Source organism: Balaenoptera acutorostrata, chromosome 1, assembly GCF_949987535.1.
Source record: "Balaenoptera acutorostrata chromosome 1, mBalAcu1.1, whole genome shotgun sequence".
NCBI classification, from domain to species: Eukaryota; Metazoa; Chordata; class Mammalia; order Artiodactyla; family Balaenopteridae; genus Balaenoptera; species Balaenoptera acutorostrata.
The window spans coordinates 167,569,889-167,592,063 of NC_080064.1; the positions used below are offsets into that span (position 1 = coordinate 167,569,889).

At 35.8% G+C, this 22,175-nt stretch overlaps 1 protein-coding gene across 14 annotated transcripts in view; it reads right to left on the minus strand.

The window, feature by feature from the left end:
• Nucleotides 1-22,175, minus strand: part of CDC42BPA (CDC42 binding protein kinase alpha) — a 322,438-nt gene that overhangs the window by 206,215 nt on the left and 94,048 nt on the right. For 13 of the 14 annotated variants that reach the window (XM_007167184.2, XM_007167178.2, XM_007167177.2 and 10 more), the window contains exons 3-4: nt 12,471-12,554; nt 2,779-2,874 (exon numbers count right to left, since the gene is read on the minus strand). In XM_007167184.2, coding sequence (XP_007167246.2) covers nt 2,779-2,874; nt 12,471-12,554 — 180 coding nt within the window. Of the gene's footprint in view, nt 1-2,778; nt 2,875-12,470; nt 12,555-19,067; nt 19,226-22,175 lie in introns of all 14 variants that reach the window. The other variant, XM_057542580.1, reaches the window with a different exon arrangement.

The following is a 22,175-nucleotide window of genomic DNA, read 5'->3' on the forward strand; positions in this document are numbered from 1 at the left end:
ATTTTCTGTGGACACATTTCTTTGGCTGCTGAAATCAAACATGATTTAATTAACTCAAGATTGCTAAATGGCTTTCCTTGCTTGGCTAGTAAATGAGCCACTCAGGAACTTACTACAGTTGCAGCCTCATTTTCATTTTTTATTTTGTGAAAAAATTCTGCTGTGATAAGATATTATTTTAAATTTTCTAACTTTTCTGACTGCTGCTTTCCTGTGAGTTAGGAATGTTGTGATGAGTGCTCAGTTTGGCAATGTAGACATTTATTGTATTCTATTAGTACAAGTGAAGTGTAGTTGTGCAATAAACACTATGCCGTAATTTAATTCATTAACAAAATAATCCACACTCTACTGTGCCTTAAAAGCATGATACTGAAAAGTCTACTTTTCTTACTTTGACATGAGGCATATGCACTGTTAATTTTAAAAATAATAAAACGTCATGAAATAGCACTTGAAATACTATCAAGTTATAAATTGAAAGGCTATCAAGTTATAAATGTCACTGCACTTTGTAGTCTGACTCAGTGCAAAGCAATGAGTAACACATATAGCGTGTTACCCTCTGTCACAGTGCCAATCTCCATCACAACTAGTCAACTCTGCCACAAAGCAGCCATAGATAATACATAAATCAATGGGCATGCCTGTGTGTCAATAAAACTTTATGAACACTGAAATTTGAACTTTATATAATATTCACATGTCATAAAATATTCTTCTTTTGATTTTTTCCAACTACTTAAAAATATAAAAACAATTCTTAGCTTGCTGGCTGTACGAAAATAGGTGGTGAGCCAGATTTGAGCTGCAGGCCACAATTTGCCAAAATCTGATCTATAAGAACTCCAAGACACCCTCAGAAACACCAGACTTACATATCTAACCCATTGAATGGATCACACGACAATTCAAACCCAACATATATCAAATTAAACTAATCATCTTCCCACCTACTTTAAATTTTCTCTTCCTCCTATATTCCCCAACTCAATTCATCACCTACCAACCACTGAATCCCACAAGTCAGACACCAGAAAGCTGGGAATCATTCTGACTCCTCTCTCCTCCACTGACACTCACTCAAACACAATAAGTTCTAATTATTTTACTTCTTAAATAGTACCTGAAACCATCCCCTTCCACTGTCACCTTTATTCAATCCCTCATTATCTGTCACCTGAATATTGTCTCCTAACTAGTCTCTCTAGTTTTGCCCCCTGAAATCCATCCTTAACACTGTTGCTAGGATGTTCTATATAAAATATAAAACTGATTATCACACTATCCTTAAAACCCTCCTGGAAATTAGAATAAAATTTGAACTCTTCTGCATGGCCTACACTCTGGAAGCCTCATTTTATACCTCTCTCCCCTCCTTATCATAATCACACTAGCCTTCCTCTCATCCCTCAAACAATCTCAGTCCTTTCCTGCCACAAACCTTTCTACAGTCCTAAAATAGCAGCTTCCAAACTTGCTCTGTGAAAGAACCCTGAGAAAGCATGAAGGAAAGTGGAAGGAGTGAAGCTAAGAGATCAGTCAGGGCAGTTGCGTTTCTATATGCTTCATTGTATAGACTTTCAGATATAATGTCATTTTACAAAACACACACACTAGAGTTCCATGATCAAAAAAAATTTGTTTTTGAAACTCATGACTGTAAAAGTCTAATTTCCTTACCATAACGTATAAGGTGCTATATTATGTGACTCTCTCATCTCTCCTCCCTCATCCCCAAGCCTCTTTTTCTATCCTGCATCAAGAGGAACATAACAGGTGGCTTCAAATCTCCATGCTCACCAAGCCATCTCCGCCTCTTCTCCCTTCTTGGTTTAGCCAATGTACATTTGCCTTAGAAGAGCCCTTATTGACTTCATACCTTTGAATAAATGTTATATTTTTCTTATATGAAACAATGTGAAAATATTATTTACTTGACTGTGAATTCCTTGTCTGGTTCCCCTCACAAGAATGTAAGAATAAGAAAAGAGATCCTTTGTCTGTCTTATTCACTACTGAGTCTCTAGAATCTAAAGAACAATGCCTAGCACACAGCACATGTCCAATAAATATCTATCAACTTAATGAAAAATGTCTTATTAATTTTTACATCCCAGTACATAGTAGTAGTAGCTGGCACAAAGCAGGAACTCAACACATGTATGCTAAAAAATAAACCTTGAAATAAAAACTGGGGTCAGAAAATGAAGAGCTTTGAATAACAGGCCAAGGAGTTGTACACGCTACTGTGACAGGTATCACCTGTTTTCCTATTTACTTGTTCATCTCTTCAATCTTCAATTGGTAGTGCTTCTAACAGTTTGATTTTCCTCCAAGCTCTTTCCTAACTTCTTTTGTCAAGTGGTTCATGATGCTAATATAAAATTAAGACACAGCCTAGATTTTAAATATGGCTCTACTTAAAGTAACACATGACAACTTCGAAAAATATGTAAAATTCTAAATAGTAATAGAATACTACAAATAAGATACCTTGAGAAAATCATGGAAAAAAATCCTGACCACCTTTTATAGAATGTAAATCTGTTTGGATTTAGTTTTGACGTATTTATTAAAAAACATAAAAAATTCCAATGGAAAGGTATTGAATTACCCAGGGAAAGAAATCACATATCAAAATAAACAACTTATACTCCAAAATTCAGTGGTTTTCTAAATAACATTTACATTTAAATAATGCTTAAGAGAAAATAATGCTAAATTCTGCCAATAAAAAATTAATAAGGATATAGAGACATATAAAAAGATTCTTACTAAGTTATTGTCATCTTGGAAAGCATAATGCAAAGTTGTAATCCATTTATTGTCTCCATTCACTAACACATCCCTTTCTTCACGAAAACACGCTGTCTGAAAAGGAAAAAAACATTTTTTTAGATAAAGAATACTTCATGTAAAACTAGGAAATATATTATGCAAACAATTGCTTAAAATATTTATTACACTTTCTGTTCTGAAAAGGGAATACATCTAATATTATATGACTTTCCAATAAGTCAACTTTCAAAGAACCCTCAGAAATTGAACAACTGGAACAGTTCACTTAAAAGTATTTTATATTTAAAAATACTGTTGTAGTTCAAAAAAATCAGAAAAATACACAGAATTATTTAACAACCATGGTCCAATCTACCATCTAGATAATATAAATGTCAACATTTTGTCACATTTACTTCTGATCTTTTTGTTATTAAGAAAATATGATACAAGTTGTAGGCTTCTTATTCCTAGAGCATTCCTGTCCTTTCTCCCTCTGAGAAAATGAATAATCTGAAGTTAGTATATATTCTTCCCATCACATGCTTTATTACACATGTATGTGTCCAAAAACAATAGAATTGTTTTGTGTTTTGAAAACTTCCATGAATAGTGTAATTTCATCTATCCCTCTGCAACGAGATCCCTTTTTACTCAATAATGGCTGTTTACCTTTTAATTGCTGTGGTATTCCATTGTATGAATACAGCAGAATTTATTTATGTAACCTCCCAATCATGAAAATCACCCAATTTTGCGTTATTTCAATGCTGCAATGAATATATTTGTACAAATGTACATTAAGTCCCCTACATACGAACCTTCAAATTGTGAACTTTCAAAGATGCGAACGTGTGTTGGCACGTCCAATCACGTAAGTTAGTTCACCTGTCTGGCATATGTTGCCACATGCATGCATCCTCTACAGGTGGTTGTGCTTTTGTGTATACTTTACTGTACAGCACTGTATAGAGTACAGTAGTACAGTATTTTTATTTCAAGCCCAGGATGTCTGGAAGCAAGTGTAAAAGCAGCGGTGATGTAGCTGGTACAGTACTACTCAGACATCACTGGATCGTTTTTTCAAGAGGGTAGATAGAATTGAATCCAGCAAGGAACCAGAACCTGTGCCATCAACGTCAGGCGTGAGTGAAATTGCAGCTTGCCCTCGTCTCCTATTGCTGATGATCCTTCAGCCCTACCATCTCCCACCTCCTCTCCCTCCTCCAGTCAGTAACTCTTCTTGCCTGTTCACTTGATGCCAGCCCCTGTATGCCAGCTGTCGTACTGTACTACTGTACTTTTCAAGGTACTGTACTGTAAGATTTAAAATGTTTTATTTTTTGTGTTTGCTTTTTATGTAATATTTGTGTGAAAAGTATTATATACCTATTACAGTACAGTACTATACAGCCGACTGTGTTAGTTGGACACCTAGGCTAACTTTGTTGGACTTACAAACAAGTTGGACTTACGAACGCACTCTAGGGAACGGAAATCGTTCGTTGTAGGGGACTTGCAAGAGTTTCCCTAGAGTATACACCTGGAAACAGAAATACTAGTTTTAAGCGTTTTCAGCTTTACCAGATTCAGCCAATTTTCTTTCCTAAGTGGTATACCAGTTACTACCCTCACCCCAGTGTATGAAATCTCCCCTTTTCCCCACATCCTCAACTACACTTGGCATTGTTAAACTTTTAAGTGTGTGTCAATATGATGGGTGTGAAATAATATCTCATCATTCTTTTAATTAACATATTCCTAATTACAGGTGCAAATAAATCTTTTTTTGTTGCACTCATATTTTTTAATTAATTTTTATTGGAGTATAGTTGCTTTACAATGTTGTGTTAGTTTCTACTGTACAGCAAAGTGCATCAGCTATACGTATACATATATCCTCTCTTTTTTGGATTTCCTTCCCATTTAGGTCACCACAGAGCATCGAGTAGAGTTCCCTGTAAATAAATAATTTTACATATGCTTATTGGACATCTGAGTTTTCTCTTTGAAAAACTCCCTTTGCCCATTTTCTCTAATGAATTGTCTTTTTCTTACTGATTTATAAAAGTTTTAATTTATTCTGAGGATATATTTCCACTATTATAAAGATATATCCTGGAGAACCTTAGAAATGTGTGGCTAAAAATAAAAAATAATTTATATGATACTTTATAATTCTATAATATATCTTTAAATTTTTAATTAAAAAGCTGCTATGCCAAAAAGAACTGAAAGGTACAGCAGAAATTAAAAGTCTCCCTGAGTCACACCCTGATAGTTTCACTGTCCACCTGTTATGTCCAGAGGTTACTACCAATAACTCAGCTGAATTTCTTCTCAGAAAATTTCTGTATACACATAAGCATATAAACACACACACACACACACACACACACACACACACACACACTATATTCATATGGCATCCCATCTCCCCTATCTTTTCTTCCTTTACACAAATGAGATCACAGTGCTCTGTAAGTCGTTTTTTTTCAAGTAATAATATATCTGAACAGCTTTCCACACCAGTACATAGAGACCTAATTTTTCTTAATGGCTGTACCACATTCCATACACACTGAAAAACCATCATACAGTATTCTACACATAGCAGGTGCCTAATAATTTATTTCCCACAAGATAAATTCAACAGCCATGATATACAAAACAATTAGCATTACTTAATTTACCCTAATTACGTACCTTAATTTTTTTCCACATATTTCCATAAATTTTATTTGATGCAATAGAATTTCCAAAGCCATTTATTAAACAGCATCACCAAGGAAAATTTTAAAAACAAATAAAGCTTAAATCAAATGAATGGGCAGTTTTACCTGTCAATTCAACTATTAAAATCTACAATATTATGCTTTCGTTCACTTTAGGGGGAAAATAGAATCACTTGACATACAACTAACTTCTGTTTCAGACTTTAACTGACCTGAAATTATGGTTTGCTGCTAACATTTTAGAGAGGTGGTGAAGTCTGTCAAGCCTAGGAGACTCCTTTCTCCTGGCTTTATCTTACCAGGACAACTATCTGAAATTTTAAAGACACTTCCAGCTAGAATCTGGAAATGTGACTGACTGATGACTCCAAACTAAATAATGACTCCAAACTAAATAAAGCTCCAAAGACTACCTGTCAACAGAACAGATTAACTTTAGTAGATTCTAATCTATTCTAAACTATGTAGTGAAAAAATAAATTAATTTTTAAAAACATAAAATATAAACTATAATATAAAATGTTAAACATATACAAGAGAAAGCAGTAAAATAATCCCCTGCCCCCAATGTACCCATCAACCAATTTCAACAATTATTTTATTGTTCAATCTTATTTCATCTACACTCTCACCCACTTACCACCACCCTTCCTCCACGCACATACATGCAAACACTCACACACATGCGAACACTCACACATATGTATATACACAGAGGATTTTTTTGAAGCAAATCTCAGACATCATATGATTTTATCCATACATACTTAGGTATTATAGACTATTCCTATTAATGCCTCAGATACTTAGTTTAGATGTGAAGCACAGTCTCCTTTTTTGCTTCAGTATATCACACTGTCCTCAGTTGGTTGTCACAGCAGAGGAGGGGTGAGGGGTAATGCTACCAGCATCTAGTGGGAAGAGGCCAGGGATGCTGCTTCACATCCTACAATGCATAGGACAGCCCCCAGATGGAATTACCCGGCCTCAAACGTCGTAAGTGCCACTGCTGAAAAACCCTGTTCTAGATCAATATTAACCCAACCATGATGCATGTATGCCAAGGATTCAATATAAAGACATTTAATAATGTCCATTTCAATTACATTTTTGAAAAAACTAAGTAAGATTTTTTTTAAATCCTCCCTTAAAAAAAAGAATATTTGAGTCTCTAAGAATGCAATAATCACAAAGGAGAGGTTACTGGAGACCATATAGCTTCTTCAGATTCTGTCACTCAGTTTCTATTCAACCAAACATTCTGCTTGCACAGTGATGGTTTTGAGTGTTGTGCAGTTTTACATTGTTAATATTCAGTTATATACTGTTTAAATTTTATCCTTAATGGGTTATTGGTTAAAAAGAAAGAAGAAAAGGAATACCTATGCTGAAACAGAAGTTATTACAGACCATATATAAATGATAATAATTCTGCAAAACTGTCACATGATTCTCTTCCCTAGATCCAAAGTCTCCCTGAGTCACACCCTGACTAGTCACACCCTAAATATACATAAACCAGTACTATCACAGTTAAACTAAGATACATTATTCCTCCACTTATGGTATAGAGACAATTATCTTTATTTAATAAATAAGATAACTGAGCCTTGATCATCAGATCAACATTCTTATACAGAATATCCAAATTGCCCAAATACTTGGAAATCACATGTTAAAATGAGAAAATCCATTCATGATATATCTACTTTGGCTTCTAATTTATAAGTAATAAAGACTTATCTCACCCGTGAAGTATTACCACAAAAAAAGACTTTCAAATAATAATTGAATCATTCTCTCTAAGCTAATATTTGAGGGGAAAAAAGTCAAGTTTTTTTTATTTTTAAAAAATAAACAAGTGGAATTTTAAATTGCAAAATGCAAGAACTTCAAATATCAGCTCTTACACACCAAAGCATCAATTTACTTTTAAATCTCCACATTAATATATATCTGGTGACCAAATCAAACATGAGACACGTCACATAAATCATTTGATAACATCCACAATTGGCAAATGTGTGAGAAAACAGACATGTTTACATACTATGAGTGCAAAGATATACTGATCCAACTTTTTTTAGAAGACAATTTGGCAATAGCTATCGAAGTTTAAAGGTATACCCGTCCCACACAACCCAGGAGTTCCACTACTGAGGAATTTAATCTGGGGAGTGGATAAATTCTAGAGTCAGCAGGACGTGAAAATCCCTTAGCGTAAAAATTATCCTTAAAATCCCTTCAACCTCAGCATACACAACCTGGAGTACCTCAGGGTAGCCAACAGCAATATCTCTGATTAACAGTATTTCACAGCCCTTTCTATTTCTTTTTTTTTTTAATTTTTAATTTATTTATTTATTTATATTTATTTTTGGCTGTGTTGGGTCTTTGTTTCTGTGCGAGGGCTTTCTCTAGTTGCGGCGAGTGGGGGCCACTCTTCATCGCGGTGCGCGGGCCTCTCACCGTCGCGGCCTCTCTTGCTGGGGAGCACAAGCCCCAGACGCGCAGGCTCAGCAGTTGTGGCTCACGGGCCCAGTTTCCCCCGCAGCATGTGGGATCTTCCCAGACCAGGGCCCGAACCTGTGTCCCCTGCATTGGCAGGCAGACTCTCAACCACTGCGCCACCAGGGAAGCCCAGCCCTTTCTATTTCTATGTTACATTGCATATACTTCTTAGGTGGCGTGACTAGTTCTGATGCACTATTTTCTCTCTTGTTTTGAAATTTCTCTTTGCTAAACACACATAGTTAGATTTGGTGAAAAAACCAAATAAAAATAATAAAAAGGTGGAAATAATCTAAATGCCCATCAATGTTTAAAAAAAAAATCACCCTACTAAACAATATATCCATTCAGTATAATGAAACTATTAAAAAGAATCAGGTAGGGCTTCCCTGGTGGCGCAGTGGTTAAGAATCCGCCTGCCAATGCAGGCGACACGGGTTCGAGCCCTGGTCCGGGAAGATCCCACATGCCGCGGAGCAACCATGCCCGTGAGCCACAACTACTGAAGGCCGCGTGCCTAGAGCCCGTGCTCCACAACAAGAGAAGCCACTGCAATGAGAAGCCTGCGCACTGCAACGAAGAGTAACCCCTGCTCACCACAACCAGAGAAAAGTCCGCACGCAGCAACAAGAACCCAACGCAGCCAAAAATAAAATAAAAAATAAATACTTTATTTTTTTAAAAAAAGAATTAGGTAAATGTATAAATATGGAAATGGAAAAATCCAATATATATTATTAAGTGATAAAAGCACTGTGAAAAAAATCAGCCTTTTAATATGATTCCAATATAGTAAAATTTTCTATTAAGGATAAATAAGAAACTCTTAATAATGATTTACTTTGAACAGAAAGACTGGACATCTGAGGGAGGGGGAAAAAAAGCTTTCATTTTTTTACTTGTTATTTTCTAGAGTGCTTGCATTTTCTTTTTTTACTATACGTAGCAGATCAGGAAGTAGAGGCAGTTCCAATCTAATGACCTCAATTCATTACTACTATTAACTACTGCTGCTACTACTACTGGCACATACATGTATAAAAATAATAAAACAGGGCTAACAACAATAACAAAAATAAGACAATAGGCATAAACCAGTACTATCACAGTTAAACTAAGATATATTATTCCTCCACTTATGGTATAGAGACAATTATCTTTATTTAATGAATAAGATAACTGAGCTTTGGAAAGGTTTGACTCTTGAGATGGAGAGCATTTCTGTAAACTATACTGCATCTTCCAACGAAATGAGTAAGACATCTATATGAGTGAAATCAATAAGAGGTGAATAAATTTGAAGTGAAAGTAAAATTCACATAATAGATTAGGAGAAGTTAACTTAAGGGATTGTTGACATACTAACAAAGTTTGTAAATGATGAATCTTTAGAGATATTAATCTTTGTAACTATAAGATTTACTAATTATCTACCTGCCAGGTATAGAAAGAGACAAATTTCCTAGGATCTTCAAATAATCCATGTCCCACTAATTATATATCTGTTACATACCTTAAATAGAAATAAATATGACACAGGTTGAAGGTAAATCTCTGAATAGTGTTCTACAGTATCAACAATACACAGATTTAAAAAGTAAGAAATTTTGCTGCTCATTTGTAGTTCATTAAGCATCACTGGTAGGACCAGTTTTCCAAAATTAGATAAGTAATGATCAGAATGGGTTTCTTTTTAATGTTTTTTTAAAAAAGGATTTGACAATTCAAGCACAGAAATATAATTCCATCCTACTTTAATATGAATTCCTTTTTAAAAGTTTCAATGTAGAATTTCTTCCTGAAAAATGAAAGTTTCAAATAGTTTGAGGCAAGTTCCTTTCAAATACTGAATCAGCCTTGTATCCCTCAAATAAACCCCACTTGGTCATGGTGTATGATTTGTTTTATATATTGCTGAACTCTATTTGCTAATATTTTCTTAAGGATATTTGCATCTATGTTCATGAGGCATATTGATCTTTAACTTTCTTTGTATGGTCCTTATCTGGTTATTCCATCAGAATAATACTGACCTCAAGGAATGAGTGACATTCCTTGGGTCCCAAGGCCCCTAGCTGTTCCACATTCTCTCTGCCTTTCAGAGTCTTTGTATATCTGTTTTATATGTAATGTCCATGGTCTTTAGCTGTACTTAATGGGAAAGATAGGAAGAAGCACATGTATTCTATCTTGCCCCAGAAACAGAACATATTAATGACTTTTAATTCAACAAAATAATATTTAATTTTTAATTATTCCTGTTTTATCTTCAATTTTGCCACTTCCTCCAGTGAGTAATGAAAGTTAAACCAGTTACTCTTTCTTTTCAAAATTCTTCCCCAACATACATACACTACCAAATGTAAAATAGATAGCTAGTGGGAAGCAGCCACATAGCACCGGGAGATCGGTGCTTTGTGACCACATAGAGGGGTGGGATAGGGAGGGTGGGAGGGAGGGAGATGCAAGATGGAAGAGATATGGGGACATATGTATATGTATAACTGATTCACTTTGTTATAAAGCAGAAACTAATACACCATTGTAAAGCAATTATACTCCAATAAAGATGTTAAAAAAAAAAAAATTCTTCCCCAACATATCCAACATCATAAAAAGTAAGTACAAACTTTAATTAAATTTTTTAAAAGTTCTAACCCTGGAACACTAAACCACTACAATTATGAGTTCTGCAAAACAATTAGAACATAATTCTTTACTAATTTTTAATAATAAGACTTATTGTTCCAACTGCTGGCAATGCTGCCAGCCCCTCCAGGCTTTGCCTCAGCCACCGAAAGCCTACTAGTCCAAGGCCGTGTCCTTCTGGAGGCAGCCGGTATCCAATGACTAACTAACTGAGGCAAGTGCATAAAGGTCAACCATTTAGCCCAAGGCAGGACAACTCTGAAGGACCATTTCTGCTCCACAGATCCCTGTTGGATCAACAGAGGCTGAAGGGGCAGCTTGACTTCTCCCTGACAAATCATATTTCACCTCCTTTGCCGTCCGTCAATGACAATTTCAAAAGCACCCCCTAATAAACAGACTGCATACTAAACTCAATCTCAGTGTTTATTACCTGGAAAATATGACCAGTGACAGTAAGGCAATTCAGTTTTAGGGAAATACAAATGTAAACATTGAAGTTATTGAATATAACGGGCACTGGCACATATGTCAGAGAATGACATACAACTTTCCAGATACACTTTTAAACATGGTTTTATTACCTCTGTAATTACCTCTGGGAGGTAAAGAGGGGCTGGACTTGGGCGGGGTATAGTCAAAGAGTACTTTAGCTTTATCTGTAATGTGCTATTATTTGTTTTACAAAGAATATATCTGTAATTTCATGTGTGCAGTTTTTTTCAGTAGGCAAGTAGAAAAAAAAGACTGAAAGCAAAACTTGCCCAAAATGTTATTAATTCTAAGTGATGGAATACAAGTGATTATTAGTTTCTTCTTTGTGTTTTGTTATTTCTTCAAATTTTCTAAAAGAAAGAAATATTGAAATATTTACTTTCACTACCACAGTATGTATCTATCATCATGGGAACCATTTTTGCTTTTCCCTATGTATTTGCTGTTTTTCAGGTTGCTACAAGTACTGGTATATACAGAAAGATTTCTAAGGGCTAATTTATCATTATCCTCTTATGAATCTTACTACCCTCTAGAGCTAACACTCAGCCTACTCAGCAGTATAATCCTTCTGTAAGTTAAAATATTAAAATACTTCCACACTGGTAAGTTCTGCTTCCCTGAGGCCTCTGAATGCCCTACCTCACTGAGCAACTCACTATAACCCAGAAGAGCAGGAGACCTCCAGAACCACTCCCCAAATTTACGTGTAATGTCAGGTTTGACATACATATTGGCTATTAGATATTTTCAACATCATTCCAGTCTTTCCCTCAAACCTAGCACCAAGATTAAAATGCTGACAACTCTTGCAACAGCAGATTTTACTCCCATTTTTAATAATATAAAACAAAACATAAATTTAACTGCATAGTCAGCAATAAACAGAATTCTTACAGGCCATATTCAAAATTCCTGCTGAATTTGCTTATAGCAGAATACAGATAAATAATATAAACAAGTTATATCAAATTGGATATCAATCACTACAAAATTTCTTCCTATAAAAGAAACTGGTTTCCACACATCCTTTTAACATAAGTGTCTAAGCCTGACATTCTAAGGGTTTCCATTTGGTTTTCAGATAATATTAAAATAGCATCACAAATATAACATTCATCATAACTATATCGTAATTGTGAATTATTGAATTTGTCTCTTAGGCCTTAAAAAATAATGCCACCGTAGATAAAAGGTTACTAAATGATACTTAAAGACCTATTGGCTCTCTATAATTTTATTTTTCTCTAAAAATATTTCTAAAATATTATTTAAATATTCCAATAATTAGAATCTTACCTCAGCTCTTTTCAGCATTTCCCATTTATTCAATATTTTCATGGCAAATACTTTATCTGCATTTTTTAGTTTCACTACAGCAACCTAGAAAAGGAAATACAACTTTTAAAATGTGACAAATAATACTTTTTTCAGTCATCCATTTTCCTTTTTCCTCTCTGTAAAAAAAAATAAATACCAAAATTATCAGATTTCCATGCAGTTCAAATTCTAAGATCCTAAATCAAATAATATTGTCAGTTGAAAAAGTTACATTAGTGAACATGTGCCAAACAAACAACTGTGTTTTTGAACATGGTGTCGGTTGGTGATTGTATATTATATTCTTGTTTTCAAGTTTTCTGCTCTGGAATTTAAACTCAATATCTACTATCACTAAGAAATTGACCAAAATGTACCAAATGAAATAACTAGAGCTTAAACACTGCATGCCAAATTCCAACAGGATGCTACAGGGAAAGCCAGCTGCCAAAACAAACATGTTTCAAGGGGATCAAACAGTATGACATAAACTGACATGCCACATATTCTTACACACTATACCACAACCCCCAACGTGCACACACACACACAACCTGAAGATCAATTAAGGCTAACATCTCTACAAATTGTAGACTTCACACATACCTTTCCAACAAAAAAAGGAACAGATATTTCTGTATTTTGTATTTTAGTTATGGATCAAAAAACTGTCAAATACAAATAAGTAATCCCCTATTTTCACTCTCAACAAACTGATTACATTTCTGTTTCTACTTCTCTCCCTCAGTTTGACTAGATAATCTCAAAGGGCCCTTGCAGCTCACTTGAGATGCTATAGAGCAGAGACTGAACTACATAAGAGGAGACAAAGGCTGTTTCCAGTTACTGGGGGTGGGTGGAGTAGGGGGAAGACAAATACTACTCTAATGTGCAGAAGGAGAAAACAAACTATATACAACATATCTTCAAACAGTTCAAAAGGATAGTTCTAAGCATAGAGAATAGGTTTAAACTCAAGTCCAAAAATTTTTAAATCTTAATAGCAAATGTACATATCAGGGGCATTTAATAAATTTATTTTTGGATCAGAGTGCAATAACAATAATATGACTATATAATTAAAATCAGTGTATAATACTATAATATTATCTAAACTAGAATACATCTTGGTAATTGTCATAAATGGTTATACTAATGACTGTGATTACAGTTTCTCATCAATTAAAATGGTGGGAAGGAAGAAGAAATATCTCAAATTCATACGCAGTCACTTTAGACTTTAGTCATACCTGGTCATATCTGCAGAAATGACGGATCAGTTGGTTCATGTTTAAAGAAAAGGGGCTGTACAAGATATAGAAACAACCTAAATACCCAATGACAGGTGAATGGATAAAGAAAATGGAATGTTATTCAGCCATAAAAAAGAAGGAAATCTTGCTTTTGTGACAACATGGGTGAACCTAGAGGACATTATGCTAAGTGAAATAAGCCAGAAACAGAAAGACAAAAACTGTATGATCTCACTTCTATGGGAAATCTGAAAAAGGTGAACTCACAGAAACAGAAAATTCTATTTCTAGAATTCTAATTCTAGAAAGGTGGTGAAAGGGGCTGGGAGTTGAGGGAAACGGGGAGATGTTGGTCAAAGCGTACAAATTTCCAGTTATAAGATGAGAGATGAGTAAGTTCTGGGGGTCTAATGTACAGTATGGTGACTACAGTTAACAGTATTGTATTATATACTTGGAAGTTGCTAGAAAGTAGATCTAAATGTTCTCACCACAAAAAAAGGCATGGGGGGCTTCCCTGGTGGCGCAGTGGTTGAGAATCTGCCTGCTAATGCAGGGAACACGGGTTCGAGCCCTGGTCTGGGAAGATCCCACATGCCGCAGAGCGGCTGGGCCCGTGAGCCACAATTACTGAGCCTGCGTGTCTGGAACCTGTGCTCCGCAACAAGAGAGGCCGCGATAGTGAGAGGCCTGCGCACCGTGATGAAGAGTGGCCCCCGCTTGCCACAACTAGAGAAAGCCCTAGCACAGAAACGAAGACCCAACATAGCAATCAATCAATCAATCAATTAATCAATAAAAAAAAAAAAGGCGTGGGGGGGGGAGTGCTATGATAAAGAGCGAGGAAAAACTTGAAACATTTTTTCACTAGGATCTCTGAAAGTCTGAAAACGCAAGTTTCACTATTCTGTAGACTCAAATCATATGCTGCACAACTGAGAGCACAAACAGACGGAAGGACAGGAGCATAGAGCTAGACATGCCTGCATTTAAGACAGGGAAGAGATAAGGATGGCCATCACTTAAGCCCTCTCTTATTCTGATTTAAAGAAGAATGGCTGAAAGACTCCAACACTTAGATTTGCCCTTCTCAGGTCATGTGGTGTGAAAAGAACTCCTCCCAGCACTGTGTGATTCACGAATTTTCTATGTGTTTGAGTATATAAGTATCTGATGATAACCAGTATAGTAGTAGCAGTATTCACCAACACATATTGAGTGTGTCTTAAATGCCAGTTACTCTTCTAAGAGTTTTATGAAGGTCCACAATCCCTTACCTGCAATTCTAAAAGCCAAAGGGTTTTCACAATTCATTTGGCAACATATACTGACATCAGGCTAAGCATAATTTTGGGGGAGTTTTGTTTTCTTTTTAATCTCAGTGTAAAGATAAACATGCTTCATTGCAGAAACACCAATGCATTTGTTTATGAGGTTCTGCTCAAAACCCCAATAGGACTGTTATATAAAATAGAGTGTATGTATTAAATTACCTTTCTAAAATCCAAATAATATTGGAACCAAAACCACCTCTGGATTATAGAGCTGTGCAGCAGAAATAAGCTAGCACTTATTGAACACTCAAACACTGAGCTAGCACTTATTGTGGCTGTTCAGGGTAGTGGTGATAGCATGGACTCTACAGCCAGACTCGGGTTATACACAAGTATAAAATATTAAAACAGGGTCTGGCACTTAATAGGTGTTCAATAAGCAATAGCTATTATTATGTGTCAAGCATTGCACGAAGCACATTATAGCCCAATCGCTCAACTGTTGTTTACTCTATCACTAATATGTGGTAGACGTTATACATCCTAATTTCTTCAATTTCTGTAACTAGGAAATAAGCTTTGATCTCTTCAACTTCCAACTTTATAAATTTATACCCATGACACATACATCAACATAGAAATATAGTTAGAAATATCCTCAAATAAACATATATATATATACAAATAAAAACTAAGCCACAATATTTACACGTGGCTTCCAACAGTAAAATATTGTAAATAACTTAAATATTCTGAAAGGTGAAAGTGACTGAATATATCACGAACAATAGAAAATTATTAATATTCTTGAAAATGTTAAAGAATACTATTTAATAGGGAAAGTTCACAATATATTGTTTAAAAGAAGTTTATTAAAATTTGTACACTAAAATTAATTTTTTTATATATAAACATAAAGTATATAGCTATACATTTCTATGCCATATTTATTCTGAGAAAGACAGGCATCAAAACATTTTAAAAATCAGGTATTTCTAGGGGATATGATTTCTATTCCCCTTTCTACATTTTCTGTACAGAACATATAAAATTTGAAGCATGGGGTGGGATAGTATGGAATACCATACCTCATCCTGATCATTAAATGACCACTAATTACTGAGGTATTTATAGTGTGGCTGATAATGGCCAAAATGAGACCCATACTACACATCTATGTGATAATCAGGAATGCCATGCTGCTGCAGGGTGAAAAACATTCTCAAAGCTATCTTACAACAGTTTCATGAGCTGCCTAAAAACTCTTCTGGAATGAGGTGGGATGTGGTGAAATAAAAATGTCAGTTCACACAGAAAACAAACTTACGGTTACCAAAGGGGAAACGGGGTGAGGGAGGGATAAATTAGGAGTTTGGGATTAGCAGATACAAACTACTATATATAAAATAAACAAGGTCTTACTGTATATAGCACAGGGAACTACATTCAATATCCTGTAATAAACCATAATGGAAAAGAATATGAAAAATATGTGTCTGTATCACTTTGCTGTACACCAGAAACCAACACAACATTGTAAATCAGCTATACTTCAATTTTTTTAAAAGTCAGTTCAGAAAATATTCTTAAATTATCAAATTGATGACATGATGAGACAAGAATATGAAGTTGATGAAGTGATAAAATAAAACTGATCTTGCTTTTCTCCTTTAACACTACAGATCATTTTCACGTTCATTTCATAAAGAAGGAGGAGGAGGGGGAGGAGGAGGGGGAGGAGGAGGGGGAGGAGGAGGGGGAGGAGGAGGGGGAGGAGGAGGGGGAGGAGGAGGGGGAGGAGGAGGGGGAGGAGGAGGGGGAGAAGAAGAAGAAGAAGAAGAAGAAGGAGAAGAAGATTCTCCTAGAAGTCTAACTTCAGGTTCTAGATTTTCAAGAACCACAGCTAACTGACATATAAGAGGTTAGTACGTTAAAATGTCCTTTCTTATATAATTTGATCAAAATGAAAAGTACACTTAGTATGGATGGGAAGTGATAAATTTAATACAGAACAAAGACATGTTTTTAAAAACACCAAATATAGAGCTGCCTTTAAAGACAGCGTATTAAAAGCACTATGATGTTAGAAAAACTGCAAATGCTACAGAAAAATCAGTAGGTGACAAATGTAAATGAATGAGTTCTTAAACACGATTTAAGAATCATCACTTATAGATACAACATATAACTTAGGAATGATCATACTATATTAAACAGAATTTCAATATCCAAGAAGCAGCTGGCATGCAGTCCTACAAATCTAGTCTACATTCAATATATCCAGAATTTGCCATACCTCCTCCTCTAGTCCATACCATTCCCATCTACCATGATGTCTTGCCTGGACTATCCTACCTAGCCTCTCTACTTCTGCTCTCATGGCCCAAAATCTGTTCTCAAAACATCAGCCACAGTGATTCTGTTTAAACTAGCTCAGATCATGACACTCTGCTCCAAAACTTCAGTTTCTGATCTCTCTCCATGTAAAAGTCAAAGTCCTTGCTATAACTTCTAAGTAGCGTGGTCCAACATATCGTGGTCTCCCAGATCTCATATTACTCTCCTCCTAGATCACTCTCTCCAAACATACTGATCACCTTGTTCAATCTCAACTTAGTGTTTCTGCATTTACTATTCTGTAGGTCTCAAATGGTCTTTCCCCCCTATAGCTACATGGTTTGCTCTCTCACTCCCTCCCTAAAATGTCATTCTGCCCTTTCACACTTTCTATCCCATGTCTTTGCTTCCTTTTCCCCTTAGCTCTTTTTACTTAACAAACTGTATATTCTATTTATGTATTTTGCTTACTGTTTGCCTCACTCACTAGAACATAAGCTCTATGCGGGTAGGTATTATTTTTTTCTCATTTGTTCACTAGTATGTGCCCAGTGCTTGGGAATCAATAGGTATGCAATAAATATTTACTGAATAAATCACGAGTGATTTGTAATCTATATGAGTATATATACATAGAAAGTTGAAAGGCATCAATATGCTCAGCTTCAAGTACACTACTAAATTGATACTGAAACTCAAATAAAAAATAAGGCATTATGATAAAAGAGATACAATTCTGTATCTTAAGGTTTAAGTGTGTACCAGATTATTCCAGCTCACGTTGCTCTCTTAACAATTATGTATGGCTTTTAAAGTCTCAACTTCACAACTTAGCTTTTATTATCTTTTGTGTATTGTTACTGTTCACTATTTATTGCTCTGTGTCTTTGTCTCCTTTTTATCTCTGCTGTATAATGTCTACCATCACTTATCATTAATAATAATAAACAAAAACACTCATTTATAGAAAGCTTACTGTGACTGGCACTGGGCTGAGCACAATGCATATGCTGCCAAAATCAATTCCTACACCACTCTGAAGTAGGTTCTACAGTCCTCACTACCTGATTACAGAGCTAGAGTTATTTACTGCTATGAGTACTGAATAGTTCTCCAGGTTCTTGAAGAGATCTTCCCATTCATCATGCCTATAGTCTTGATTCCTATTGCCATGTTAATGGTGATCATTGTTCATCTGTATGGAAATCACTGTATTTGTTTTTTATAAACTGTTCTGTTAGTGATCAGTCTGTATTCAAAATATTTAATAAAAAAAATACTGAGTCTCTTTAACAAGCAAACTAAAAACACTACAAAGAGTTCACTAAACCAGCTAGAGGTATCCTCTCTATGGAGTTGTAACTTATATATATAGTAGTGATAGTCAAAATATTTAGAAATTGGTACGGCATGGGCATTGACCAATTAGAGCAGACACTGGCTATAAAAATATAGTATGCCCATGCCAGTGTGCCCCTATGGACTGAAGACTAGCCCATATACAGAGGCTATCAAAGGTGAATCATGCAATATAACTTCAAACTTCTTTCACTCTCCCTTGACTCCCAGGAGAGCCAGGGTACAGAGTTTTTAAGGAAGAATGAATGGCTAAAAATAATTCTCCTTTCAGACCCTAAGACTAGGTTATGCAGACACATTAGGGCCTAGTTATGGTAATTAGAGGAAGCAAGCTAATTAAAAGCTTTTGACACCTGAAGCAGGGGTAGCAGGCCAAAGCAGCAAGCTTTCACAACAAGCTCTGAAGCCCAGAAGCCTTGAAGCTGCCGGAGCAAGGCTGGAGCAGGCAGAAGCGGTGAGCCACCAGGAAACTGTGGACAGGCAACACCCAGGGCGTAAGTTAAAGGTTTTCCTGAAAGCAAAAAGGAAAACCCAGCGTTAAGTTAAGCAGTAACTGACAACAATTGAGTCGTAGAGAGAAGGTTCTTAACTCGTAGAGCTGTTGATTTTCAATTATATCTTGCTCCTTTATTATTTCCCATAATTTACGCATTTCTTATAGGAGGTACATAAATTATGCTTTCATTTTCAGAGTCATTTTGTTTTGTTTTTTTTAACGAAAAAGCATAATTGAGAGAAATGCCGTTTCTGTCAGATATCCATGCCAGAGATGAACCTATCCACTGGGTCTGTATAATACCTAATGACAAATTCCTGATAGAAGACAAAATACTTTGGAGAAAAAAAAATTATCTCTTTAGGGCTGTCTTTGCATTTTGAAATCTATTAGTTGATAACTACTACAGGGTATGTAAGGCCACCAGAGATATTTTAACCAGGAATGAATAACTAAGCAGTAAGAGCTCATAATCCAGCCAATACTACTTTTCTGTACAAAATTCACTGTGTCTTAAAATAGAGTAAATTATCTACAATCTATTTGTTGCTTTTATTTTACATACTTTAATTGATATACATACAGAGCAAGGAGAGGGAGAAAGGAAGGAAGGAAGGGAGGGAGGGAGGAGGGAAGGAAGGAAGGGAGGGAGGAGAGAAGGAGGGAAGGGAGGGAGGGAGGAAAGAAAGAAAAAAAGGAAGGAAGGAAGGAAGGAAGAAGGAAAGAAAGAAAGAAAAGAAAGAAAGAATGAACAAAAGAAAGACAGAAAGAAAGGAAGGAAGAAAGGAAGGAAGAAAGGAAGAGAGAGAGAAAGGAAGGAAGGAGAAGAGAAAAGAAAAGAAAAGGAAGGAAGGCACCTTCTCATACTAAATCTCAAATATTATCAGCCATGCATTAAATACTCTGAATTGACTCTGGATCACACTGGCCTATGACCAGGCAGGACTTATTCTCAGTCCACTGACAGCCAGACTGCTGTCTGCAGCAGCCCACTCCCGACCCTGCACTCATTCTTCAATTCTTCCAAGCATTAGGACTATAGAGCAAATATCACTGTCCTTAACTATCTGCCTCACTTAATCCTAATGAGTAACTATAAGCAATTCTCCAGGGCCCTGTCCTTTTCTTCAGTCCCTTTTATGGAAAAAAATATATAAACAAATATACATATTATTTAAGTATTTATATTATTGCTTTATTTTTTTCCATAGTTCAATCTCAACTGAGCCCTAAATCCATCTGCAGCCTCACCATTAATCCTTTGTCCTTTACCAATCTTGTAAAATAACCTGTGCCACCCTGCCACCACCATCTATCCTATCCCTGACCTATCCAAACCTTACCCTGAAATTAATGACCTGGTAGCCTACTTCACAGAAAATAGATCCTTCACATTCCCTCATACCACCTTTAAATGTTTCTATATTTCTACTTCTCCCTACCTCTTTTCCTTTTGAGCCCAAGGAAGAAGTGTCCCCACCACTTGCAAGGATAACAGTATCATCTGAGATCTTAACGCCAGACTCTCTCCTTCCTTTTCTTCTTTCCCTTGTTCCATTAAAGATTTATTTCTGGACTTCAAGCCTTCTTTCTTATGGCTCCTGAACACCAATTGATAAACTTTTCCATGACCATCTCCCATCCAAAAACAAAACATAAAACAAAAACTTTATTGCCATCCTACCTTCCCCTCAAGAAAGTGATATCACATCCCTTTTTCCACAAGGTATCATTTCTCCATAAAGCACATTTGTAAAGAGTACTATATGCTTGCTTTTTCCACTTGTTCCTCATTTGTTTCTCAGCCTCTTTCAATCACCTATTTCAATCTAGTTGCTATTTCCCTCTACTGGACTGAAATTACTCTCTCAAAGATCAATAATGACCTTCCAAATTCCAAATAAAATATATTGTTCTCAACTCTCATCTGTTTCAACCTCTCTTCATTATTGGACATCACTGACAATCAATATACTTCCCTACTTATTCTTCTTTCTGTAACCTATTAAATGATTTTCCCCAAGGATCTCTACTCCACTTTTTTTATATCTCCTCTCCTTCCTGACCTGTATTATCTATACCATATGCCCTAATTAATATCTCTACGCTGATGACTCCTAAATCCTTATCTCCTAATAGGTAGACCCATACTTCTAGTTACCTATTAGTCATCTCTCTAGAATGTTCAGCAAATATTTCAAATTTAAGAAGTCAAAAACCTGCACGTTAAACTCATTTACTCAGGTTGCATACCTCAATCATCCATGATTTCTACCTTTAACTTATCACTGACATCCAAAGTGACTTCTTTAACAATCTGTCTATCCCACCCATCCTTCTTGCCCACTGGCCTAGTTCAAGCCCTCATTATTTCATCTGAAAAATGACAATAGGTTCCTTTTTGACCACCTTACTATATGTCAGACATTATGCTAACTGCTGAGAATACAAAGAAATAAAAGAGCCCTTGCTCTCAAAAATCTCACAGTCCAGTGTGGGAAACATAACTAAACAGATAATTATAGTACAACATGAAAGGAAAGGTAACAACAAGGTCCTATAAAAAGCACAGAAGAGAGATTCCTAAGCCAAAAGGCAGGAGAAAGGAGGGAGGTATGTAATCCATGAATATATATGTTAACATTTCTTGGAAGAGGTTATTGACATATGAGTCTTACACAGTGAGCCCCAGAAAAAGGGGACCAAGGGGGCTCTGACTGGAGAGAGGGAATATTTTGGGAAATGGGGGCAGCATGAGCAAGGCACAGAAGCAAGTGCTATCTGTGCGGGGGAGAGGGGTGAAGACAATCAGGGATAATAAGCAGTTTTCTTTCTTAGGAAAGGTTTTCGTCACCGCAGGGAATAGCTAGAAATGAAAGTGAAGGATCCAAATAATGGAAGAGTTTGTATGCCACGCTAATCAACTAGAACCTTAAAATGTAGATAATAGGGAACCATTCTTCAT